The 12,023-nt window shown below is 33.7% G+C and overlaps 1 protein-coding gene across 3 annotated transcripts in view; it reads right to left on the bottom strand.

Moving 5' to 3' along the window:
• bchs (WD repeat and FYVE domain containing 3 bchs) overlaps positions 1 to 12,023 on the bottom strand; it is a 1,305,514-nt gene that overhangs the window by 148,869 nt on the left and 1,144,622 nt on the right. For all 3 annotated transcript variants that reach the window (XM_090399415.1, XM_090399420.1, XM_090399430.1), the window contains exons 59-61: positions 11,080 to 11,171; positions 10,725 to 10,937; positions 2,876 to 3,026 (exon numbers count right to left, since the gene is read on the bottom strand). In XM_090399415.1, the coding sequence (XP_090255541.1) occupies positions 2,876 to 3,026; positions 10,725 to 10,937; positions 11,080 to 11,171 (456 nt within the window). The remainder of the gene's footprint in view (positions 1 to 2,875; positions 3,027 to 10,724; positions 10,938 to 11,079; positions 11,172 to 12,023) is intronic.

Below are 12,023 nucleotides of genomic sequence, written 5' to 3'. Positions count from 1 at the left end.
TGTCTGACACCACATTTAACATTAAACCATCTTCCTGTACTTCCTGAATTCTAACTGCTGACTTACAACTCAAATAGAGACTAAGTATTGCTTGATATAATGCCCTATTAACCATATAACTGCAGCATTTGGAATAGTTTCTCTCTTGGCACCTTGCCATGTGCCTTTTTCAGATTTACAAAACTTAAATACAGATCTTTGTTATATTCCCATGATTTTTCAACTATCTGTCATAAAGAGAAAATATGATCCTGACAGCCTCTATTTGGCCTGAATCCAGCTTGTTCTTCACCAAACTTCTCTTCCACAATCCTTCTCAACCATTTCTCAAGTATACCTGCATATGTCTTACCAGGAACACTCAGTAGGGAAATACTTCTGTAATTCTCACATTCAGTTTTATTTCCTTTTTTATATATGGGTACTATGAGAGATCTACTCCAATCATCTGAAATTCATCCCTCTGTCCAGGCTTTCTGAACTATGCAGTGCAGCCACTGTATGACTTTTATACCTCCATACTTGAGCATTTCTGGTCGAATATCATTTACTCCCGCTGCCTTTCCATTTCAAGCTTTTGATGGCTTTTTCTACTTCAAGTATGGATATGTATTTCTGAATGCAAGCCTGGTCAGTGTTTTTTACCACTGTGCTGTCATCACTGCTTGTTTCATTTAGCAGTTTTTCAAAGTAATTACTCCATACTTCAAGGATATCTTTTTCTCCTGTTTTCAAGTCACCTTTATCATCTCTAATTCCTTTTACAGCACTCTTTTCTCCATTTCTTAGCTTCTTCAACAACCTCCAAAATATCTTGCCACCTTCTTGATATTTATTTTCTATGTTCTTACCAATGTCCTCCCATGACTTTTGTTTAGCCAATTTTACACAGTGTTTAGCTTTTTTACATTTGTCTCTGTATTCTCTAAGAGCACAAGCTGACTTATTTGCCAGGAATTTTTGATATGCGTTCTTCTTTTCCTTCACTGCCTCTTTAACTTCCCTGTGTTCACCATGGAGTTCTAATTTTTCTATCCTTGCACACAACCTCACCACATGCCTCTCTGGCTGAATCAATCAGTGTTTTCTTCAGGGCTTGCCACTGAATCTCCAAGGTTTGGTTCCTGCGCTCAAACTCTTTCATTTTTTCTTGAATAATATTTATGTATTTTAGTCTACAGTTCACATCTGAGAGCTGCTCAACTTTTATTCGCTTTAAAACTTTCTTACATGTTCTTCTTTTCAATATGAAATTCAATTTTATCCTGCTTAAGACTAAATGGTGATCACTTCCAATTTCAAATCCTCTGTACCCTCTGGTGTCCTGCACCAGTGGGAAAACATCACTATCAACAATAACATAGTCAATGAGACTTTTCTTATTCCTTTCCTCTTCTCTCCATGTGAATTTGTGCACATTTTTATGTTGGAACATTGTGTTAGTAATAACCAGTTCATATCCTGAGCAGAAATCCAAAAGGTATTTGCCATTATTATTAGCTTTGCGGTGGATAAGGATCAGAAATTCAGGAGCCAAACTGAACAAGTTGTGAAGTTGTCACATTAGATATTGGCAATGATGCGAAGGACCTTGATGTGCAGAAATCAAGAGGTTAGATTCCATTATCAAGCCTCATATGGATTACTGTGCACATATTTGGTCACTGGGTTTTCATGATGACAAAGTGTAGAGAATATTCACATAGGAGGAGGGGGGGGGAAGACATGATTCAGACATATAAGTTAGTTAGAGGTTGTTATCAGGTTGACATTAAAGAACTTTTTCATTGAATGAGAGAGGGGAACAAGGGGCCATTCACTGGAAGCTATATAAGGAGGGTGTGAGCAGAGAAGTGAAGACTAGGTTCTTTGCATGGAGAGTGGTTGGTGAATGGAATGCATTGCCTGAGTGTGTTGTGAATATGGACACTTTGAATTAGTTTAAGGTATGATTGGATGAGCTTTATGTGTAATAGTGTGTACCTCTCATGATGAGTCTCTTATAATAATAATAATTCAGTACCGTTCAAAGAAAACGGAGCTTGTGTTTACTGTTTTGCATTTTTGGACAAGGATAAGAGGAAGCTGCTGGTGAAATTTTTATTTTTTTAAATTATTTTATTTTATTTTTAATGCCTCCCACCCATGAAAAGTTTTAAATCTGTAGTACCTAAGTACTGTGGATGAGCTATGGAATTATTTCTATTTTTATTAAGTGTGCATGATCGGTCTCCTCTCATTATCATTTTTGTTAGGAGTTTGCATTCAAAGTAAAGACTAGAAAATTCAGATAAGACTGAGAGATCTAATATAGTTGAGTTCACTATAACAAACTAAGCTTGATCATCTGATCAAAATTCCATAGGCAATGCTATGTGAAGGGGAATTCACTATTTCAAAACTAGAGTTCAGTATGACTGAACTACAGCCTAACCATTCTGGCATGAGGCGCTAATTCAAAATGAAATTAAACTAAAAAATTTAACTGAGGATAAAGACAAGAAAAATCTCATACAAATGATGATATCTCACTGTATAATAAAAGTCCTCTTTTGATTTGAAATAAAAGTCCTCTTTTGATTTGAAATAAAATTTTTAATCTTATATATGCTTTTTTATGTTTAATTTGAGATATAAATTCTATATTTATTCACTAGGTTGAGTTTATCATTATAATTAGTGATAAAATGAAATGTCTATCCAATAAAAATTTTTGATTAGGATAGAAGGGAGATAAAAGTAAACATAAGGGAGGAAAGAGGAGGAGGTTAGGAAAAAGGAGTAATAAATGGATAAACAGCAATAATATAATATAATATAAAATATTACATTTTAATGATATAAAGGAAAGATTTTAGAAAAAACACTCGTCTACCTTTAATAGGATGCAAAGATGGCCGAAGATTATCCAAATTGTGAAAGAATAACTTATCAAGACTATAGCTGAGTCCTGGCATTATTGGGCCAGGGTCAACTACACTGGTGCGATTATTGAGCTTTTTTGCTGGATGAGGCTTTTTAAATAGCTAAAAAAAAATATTCAGTGATGTATATAAAATACAAAAATCAAAGCAAATAAAATTTTGATGTTACATGAATATTAAAACTTTTGCTTATTATAGTACATTGATGATTCTGATCATAATAATATTGATCATTTCTGAAGTATGTTATTTGCAGTTTTACTATCTGAGCATCAAATCCCCTATTAATAGGAAAGGTCAAAGGCCATCATTACAATGTCAGTTATTTACAGTTTTCCCTATTGTCCTACCCCCACCCCAGAAAATGGGAAGAAGTTGGATGTCATGAAACTCACTTTATTTAGAAAAATTGGGCTAAAATAAATAACACATAAGGGAAAAATATCATGAAAGGCCAGTTGTCAGTAGATGATCATTAGAAGTGAAATTATGATGATTAATAAACAGATAATAATAGTTCCAATTTTTTTATTCTGAGAAAGCCTACTCTTATATCTAAATGTAATAAAAAAATGTACCAATTAAATGATATGCACTGAATATTCTGGTAAACTATAAAACAATTTATTTGAAGAAAGAGACACTGAAAAAAATACTGGGAGTCTTTATTAAAAATTCAGTCAAGAAGGATTTTGAAGTATTCATATTTCTAGCCATTTTTTTCCCACTTTGTTACAAAATATGTTTTACTTAAGGAATTATGTGATCAAGTTGACTTGGGTAAAGGCTGAATATGTATATGATTTGTTAAGTACAATTTACTACTTAATCAAGTCAAAAAACTTGTGTTCATACATTTCTTCTTGGACAATTGATTGGGAGAATATTCTTTGCTAATTTTTCTTGCAATGAATTGTGGGAAAAATTCTTCATCAGAAAACTGAAATAATATTGTAATGATACACATATATGAAAAACAAGTGCAAAACAAGGAATATTTTAGAAAATATAGCTCCTTTCTGTATTAAAAAATTTAATTTCTTAAATTAAAAAATTTAATTTCTTAAATTTTTTTTTCTTACTTTATACTGCAGGTTCCACACCAAATTAAAGAATATTTGTTTATTTTTGTAACTTTTCACTATATTTCTCTGCACTTAAGACACTCATCCAGATGTGATGTTATTATTTTTTACTGAACTAATTCAGAAGATAAGGTATTTCAGTTATAGGATATCCGTGTATTTTGGAACATGCTACACTTTTCCTGCATAGCAAAGAGATTTTGAAGACTATTATTGTTTTGCATAGCTAATTAGTTCTCATATGAACAGTTCAAAAACAAACTGTAATCAGAAATATCTGTAGTTCAAACTGTTTGCCTGAGTGGTTAACACACCCACTCTCCAGTCACATAGTTAAATAATTCTCACAAGAGAATTAATTATGTATTTCACTCTGGGAGCATGCACCTATACATTTTTTTGTATAGAGAGCATGTATCTATATAGGAACAAAGCTGAGGATTCTGGATGTAGCCATTTTTCCAGCAGCGATTTATGGATGCGAGTCATGGAACCTAAAGAATTTTGATAGAAAAAGGATAACTGCTTTTGAGATGTGGTGTTACAGAAGGCTGTTGTGGATATATACTGAAAGGCAGACAAATGGATGAGAGCTAGAAAGGATAGGTAAAACCTTAACACTCCTAACGATACTGACAGAAGAAAGCTGAAATACTCAGGACACACTGAAAGGATGGAAGGAGGACTTCTCAAAACAGTAATAGAAGTTAAAGTTCCTGGAAAAAGAGAAAGTGGTAGATCCTCAATGCGATGAACAGATGATGTGTCTAGAATGACTAGTCTTCAGCGAGTTGAAGTATCCAGAAGCACGTACAACAGGATCACCTGACGAGAACTGGTATGGCACATCACTAAGAAATGGAGTGATCATATGGCATCTGATGATGTCCAATGAATTGATGGATGGTGGCTACTTAGTAGCATCAGAGTTTTGTACTAGCATTCTTTGTTTATAGTCAACGGTAAATGCTTCATCATCGCCATCGGAAATAGAATCATTGTCAGAATTACATACGTATTCTTCAGTTCTGCTTTATCACATGGGATATTTTCCTTCCTTTTTGTGAGTGGCTTTTCTATCTTCTTAATAATGGATATCCTAGATAAACCAAGATTTTGGTGGAGATCACTAGACACAGCCCCCTCCTTTTTTTTTTTTTATATAAAACATAGAAGGGTTATATGTTTTTATGTTATGTATTAAGACAATTTTTTATTGGAAAGGCAATGAGAACCTGTATAAAGTGAATAAATCCCCCAGGCACAAGCAAACAAAATTCAAGTATTATTATTTAGCAGAATGTACAGTAAAATACCCTAAAAACCTATTTCCATATACAGACAGTTCCACACTTATATAAGGAAGAGGCATCATTAATAGCATCGTGTTCTGCAAACTTTACATAACTTGAATTTTAGGTAAGTTGGATTTAAGCCACCCATCTCATTGTGTGTTTGTAGTATGTGTAGTGTTTACATGTTTTAAAGGATTATTTCTGTTAGTTTCATTCACAGGATGCACACACACACGTTAGATTTCAGATTTTAATGTAGAGTAATATAATAAAGTATAAATAGCATAAGAAAATAAAAACCAAAATGTTTAATTTTGCTAGTCAACCGTCTGAAATTATCAAGAAATCACTGAACAGTGGCTTCTTCTTCTCTTCATAAAGCTCTCAACAGGCTAAAAGCACCATCTATTTCTCTTTATACTTTTGGGATCATGAGGCATAAGGATCCATTCCAGCTGATTTGCTCACATTCATATTAATGTTAAAAATATCTTTACTGATATTATCCAAAATTTTTCTTCTTGAAAAAGTGTTATTGTATAATTTTTATGTTATGTTGGAATCACATTCAAGAGTATTGCATATGCACATAGCAAGGGGGAACTTATGCTAAGGGAGTTTTTAACACTTGTCACGATACAAAAATCAACTGTGAAAAGTTCCAAATATACAGTAGGACATATTATGTACTTGGTACAGAATTTTTTTAAAAGATAATTATCAGATGAATACCAAATAACTTTTTTCTTCGTAATTTTAATTTTCATCTCTAGATCAATTTTGATGCATTTACACATGGTTCACCTTTTCCAGTAATGACTGGACTCCTTAATGCATACAAACATCAAAAATATGAAAGTGTACAAATGCAAATAAAGATTGCAAAAGACTGAATATACACAGCACATCCATGTTCAATGGTAAGGAAGGAACATGCACTGTAGATGACAGCTGTCAAGTGGTGTGCAAGTAATGTATGCATGATAAATAAAATTTCTCTAATTCTAATTTTTTTTTGTAGCTCTTTCAGGATAATTTGTGAAAGTCTGAATTTATGTAAGTCGGAGACTACCTGTAATAGTTAAGGAAATTTTTTCTATTAATTTTTAATGAACTTCCATCTGTTCCTTCCATTTTTTTCCTTTCATAAGGAGAACCCTTATGAAAGGACTTTAGTTTTTGGAATTTATTTCCAAGAAATGATAGCAGTGTGCTGAAAAACAAAGTACGTGAAAATGCCTAGTGGATGGTATGACAAAAAAGCAAAGAAGGGGAGAGATGCAACAGGAGAGAAAACAGTAGGAATGAGCTAAAGAGTGAGAATAAGGATTGAATTCTGTATGGTGATTCATTGATAATAGGAGTGTGTGATGAAATTATATTTCTCTGGAGGTCAAAATTCAGGATGTCAGTGAAGCTGTAAAGATATAAAGAGGTACATATACAGTCATTGCATCCTCAGCTTCTAAAAGACTAGGATTTCTCTTTTGCTCAAGACGTTACTTTACCCCTGAACAGCTGTTAACCTTATACAAATCACAAATATGTCCAGCCTTTGAATACAGCTCTTACGTATGGGGTGGGAGCCCCAAAAGCTTCCTCAAAATGCTTGACTCAATACAGAGGAGAGCAATCAGACTTATTAATGACACATTTCTTGCCAACCCATTCCCCCACTTTTGCACAGACGATTGGTCTCTGCACTGTGTATTCTACAAATATTTCCATGGAAAATGTTCATCTGAAATAGCATCGATAATTCCCCCATTTAGTACTAAGCTCATTGGAACACATACTGCTGCTGCTCAACAATAAAAAAAGATGCAGAGAGTGAAGGTGAAGGAGATGTTTATTTTGGCTAGTATGAATGATCTAGCAGGTGACAAATGCTGCATGCAAGAAGATATGAAAGAGTTGTTAGTACAAGCAAAAAAGAAGAGTGAGAAATTAAAAGTTGTGAATCTGTTGCAATGGTAAGATAGAGGTGAACTGAGATGGAGAAATAGGATCATGAAAGCGTTGATGCACAGATTGTGCAGGAAGAATGGCATGGAGTTTGTGAATATGCAAATGGAGATGGGGTGAGTCAGATAGAAGGAAAGGTTTATATAAGGTGGATGACATGCATTTTGATGGATGCAGAGTCAAGATTCTTGAGAAAGTATTGTTCAATGAGAATGAGGAAGTTCAGAGTCGGGGAAAACTAGAGTGTTTAGAGAGGAATGCAGGTGAGCATGGGCTCAGGCAACCTAGAGGTTAATAAGTGGGAGAGTGATCACATGATGCTGAACACAGCTCTTCAGGTTAACTTTAGTACGCTAAGCAACACAAGATGTAGAGGAGGTTGTGAAATGAAGGGGGGGGGGCATTAGAGTTGATGTATACTCATTCCAGAAGTATTCAGAACAGGAGCAAGTTTCTGGCATTAATTAGCTCAACTTGCGCCAAATGTTATAGGCAATTAGTGAAATTTGGTTGATAGAGGATAATATTGTCCGAAATATTTGGTTAAATAAATATCTTTCTTGTGATTACGTGATTATATCATTAAGGGATATAGTATTTTCAGAGAGGAGAGAGGGAGCAGAATGGGAGGAGGGTTTTGTTGAAGATATCATAAAAATTGAACTCAAAAAGAGTAAAAGCACATCAGGAGAACAAGGATGCAGAGGGAAGTTTATTTGAGGTATTAAAACAGTCAGAATGAGACTGCTTTCTTTGCTACCTAGAGTTTGAATGAAATCAGGTAGAAGTTAGATGGAAGAATAGCATCATTAAGCAGGAATTGCAAAAAAAAAAAGACAAGCTGTGGAGGTGGGGAGGGTATAAAGGAAAAGGTGATCTGCATACCAATGAGTTGTACAAGGCACAAGCAAGAAGAATCATCTGTATGGTAAGAAAGGACAAAGCAAATTATGAGAGAAAGCTGGCTGATGAGGCCAAAAGAAATCTCGAATTCTTTTGCTATGTGGGGAATAAAAGGAAGAATGACTAAGAAAAGATGACTTTAATGAGTGCAGATGATAAGAGGTAACAGTAGCAAACCAAATAATTAAATTACTAAGTTATCATTTTGTAAGGGTGTACCATCTGGATGGTACACCCTTACAAACTTTAGCTGTGGAATTAGATGGTATATTGCCATGTGAATTACGAGAATGTGCAAGGGAATTGGCATCTTCTCTATTCAGGCTGTTTAATATAAGCCTTGGTATTGGGAAGCTGCCAATGGAATGGAAAGAGGGCAAAATATTCCAACTGCATAAAGGAGATTCCAAGATAAAAGTAGTAAATTAGAGACCAATCGGTATTAAAGGAGTGATGGGTGAGATATCAAAGAAATCTGATAAAAGACAGAATTGGTAAAAGAGAGAATTCAAGACTGGGTGGATAGGAATATTATACTTCATAAGGGGTAATATGGTGAGGGGTAGGTCATGCCATGGTAATTTGTTTATTTTTTATAATAAAGTGACAATGGAGTTGGATAAGAGAAATAGCTACTTAGTGATATTGCTGGACTTTCAAAAGGCATTTGACAGGATTCCATATAGAACTCTGTGCATAAATTGGAGCAAATGGGGATGGATATGAATCTGCTGATTTGGATTAGAGGGTGGCTGATGGACAGATATCAAAGAGTGGTTTATGGAAAGTTGAGTCCTGGAGAAGGCATATAAACTGGGAAGAGCAATAATAAATGAATATGATGTAGAGATTCTGCAGGAACACTTAAACAGACTGGCAATATGAGCAAATGTCAATGTTGCCAGTTTAATGTGGTCAAGTGTAAGGTGATGCACTTTGGTAAGAAGAGATCATAAGCTTGAATGAATAGACTGAAGGTTCTGTGACTTCAAAAACTAGCTGGTAAGTGAAAAAGAGGAGACATGATAGAATCATATAAGTTATTAAAGGTTTTTTTGAACTGACACTGGACTTTTTTTTTCCATTTATGGCAGGAAGGTAGAGAATGAGTGGGTCACCCATGAAAATTATGTAAGAATATGATTATGAGGACATTAGGACTAGATTTTTTGCTTATAGGGTCGATGGGTTGCCAGAGGTTGCTGTGATGCTCTGCCAGTGAATGAATTTAAGCAGATGTATGAAAGGTACTGTGTGAATAATGGGCCTCTGATGATGAGTAGTATGCCTGCATGGTGATACCCTGTATAATATTAATAATAAATCCAAGAAAAGCCTGGCTAATCCTAACAAAATTAGCAAGGCTTGCCTTGTTTTTGGAAATCACAATAAAGAATTGTGAAGCTTTATGAAAAAAGTCTGCATTTCTAAACCTGGTGAAGTATCAGAGACTTTACTTGAGACTGAAATATATGAGAAATATCATATTAGAGGATTCTGAATTTCTTTCTGAAATGATAGGAAAAATGTGTCTGATTATGTTAAGGAACAATGATTATGGTTTCTATAATTTTTCCATGAACTAATCCATTTCTATCATGCATCATATTTTTAGAAGCAAATATTACACACACACACTTAACTCAAACTAAGAAAATGTTATTTTTGAAATATCTTCTATATCATAAAGAGATCTCGTTTACAAACATTAGTTTTAGATGAAAATTCTATTGAAAAAAACTTGAATGGCATGTTTCATATACTGATGAATGTGTAAAAATGTGCCAACCTGAAATGGAAGGATACAAGGATACAAGGACATGGTCAAGCAAGCTATGTCTGATGTGTTGATATGTGAAATATAGCCTGACGAATGTGTTAAAGCCTTATAATGGGAAATCTCCTTACCTCTGCTTATAAGTGTATTAATCAACAGCCACATAATCTGATGTGCTATTTGGCATACCCAGAAATATGTCCTCTATCAATTCACTGTTCTATAATTATACCCAAATCCCTGGCCTCATTTCCTGCAGTTCAGTTTGATACATGTAGTACACAGCTTGTGATCTTTTCATTCTAAAGTGCATATATAATTTGGCTGGCAGCGATTATCCTTTGCCCATACTGCCAGTCTATCCAAATAATTCCTGCAGAATGATTTCAATAGACTGGAAGTAAGGGCAAAGTTGATGTCTGTAACATCAACTTCAATGATTATTGCTCTTCCTAGCTTTCTATCATCAGCACACAACTGCATATTTCCATGTAAACATTTCCTATATCACTGATGTACAAATTAAAGTGTGGTGGACCAAGTAAAGAGCTCTGCAGTATACTACTGGTCACCTGCCTTAAAATATGAAACTGCAAATCACTAAGTTTGATGTTAAGGATAAGATGAAATATTAGATACTAACAAAAAAAAAATTTATTTACCTTTTAAAAATAATTTGTGATGCAGAACTTGTAACGAGTATGGCTCTTTTATACTACATCAGAGTAATATGCTATGCAGTATAAATCTTATATTCCATAATATGCATATTTACCTGTTTTGGGATTTGTCCAAAGTTATTAATAAAGCCAATAGTGGCATTTTTCTTTAGAGGATCATCTATATTATAGATATCAACATTGCCTTCATAAAATAAATGATGAAATACATTCACTGCTTCTACTGCTGCTTGTCCTTGCTGCTTACAGCCAAATACGAGGTCAATCCATTCATGGAGATGAGCACTTACAAAATCACACTCTAATGCCTGAAAGAAGTTTTGAATTGAAATTAGCTATATATATATATATATATATATATATATATATATATATATAAAGCAAAATACTATAAGAAAACCACAAGAATGACAAATAATTAATAAAATGTTTCAAGAATTTGAGGCTTACCTGTCTGTGAGCACGAATAAATTCTCGAGGATCAGACTTTGCCCAGGGTGGTAGTATCACATCATTAAGTTGAATACCATTTTGCTTGCATCCTACAAGGAAAATTACAAGCAATAGTATGAAAATCCAAAAAAGTATAAATCAATACTTTTAGCCTATTTTGTTTATTTTCTAAAGGCTTGTATTAAAAAGTATAAATTTATAAATACCCCTTGTATTAAAAAGTATAAATTTTAAATTAAGATTATAATTAAAACTGTCATTTTTGTCATATAATACTGCATGCATTCATTTGCTTACTATCAGCAGTGAGCTAGGACTAATTATCTAGATTTAATTATTAAATTTTTAGTTTCTTATAACTCACTATATTTTAGGAGTATGCAAATCATTTGCTTTTAAATTGTAATGACTGAATGACGAGAGTTCTCAAGAATTAAAAAAAAAAAAGATACACTTCCATATCATGATTAAACTGTAATTAACAACATTCACCATTAAAAACTTCTATTATGGACAAGTAGACTTAAAAACTTGGGTTTTTAATCCTGCAAGTCAAGAAGAATCAACCACAGAACACTATTTCAGACAATAATACATTGCATTAGGGTTAGAGACCATGCAATGACAGCAACTGTCTCCATGCTCTATTCATCGACTGCCATTTAAAATCAGTGATAGTTTGGGACAGTTATATCTGATTGGCTAAGGGTGGAGTTTGACTCCCCCCCCCCCATCTTCAAAAGTTAGACAGGGCTAAAATGGCCTTACCTACTCCCTTTGGGAATAAAAGGTGTTAGGAGATTTATTTATTTATTTTATAAGTGTTTCTGAAAGCAAGTTCATAAGAGAAGAAAATATGCTAAACTATCTTACCATTAACAAAGAAGTAACAATTTACTTTAAATATTAAGAAAAAAAATTTGGCACATTCTTTTATGAAT

Source organism: Typopeltis vanoorti, chromosome 1, assembly GCF_054136105.1.
Source record: "Typopeltis vanoorti isolate ZY-2024b chromosome 1, IOZ_Tvanoo_1.0, whole genome shotgun sequence".
Taxonomy (NCBI): Eukaryota; Metazoa; Arthropoda; class Arachnida; order Uropygi; family Thelyphonidae; genus Typopeltis; species Typopeltis vanoorti.
This window is presented reverse-complemented; position numbering and strand designations above follow the sequence as displayed.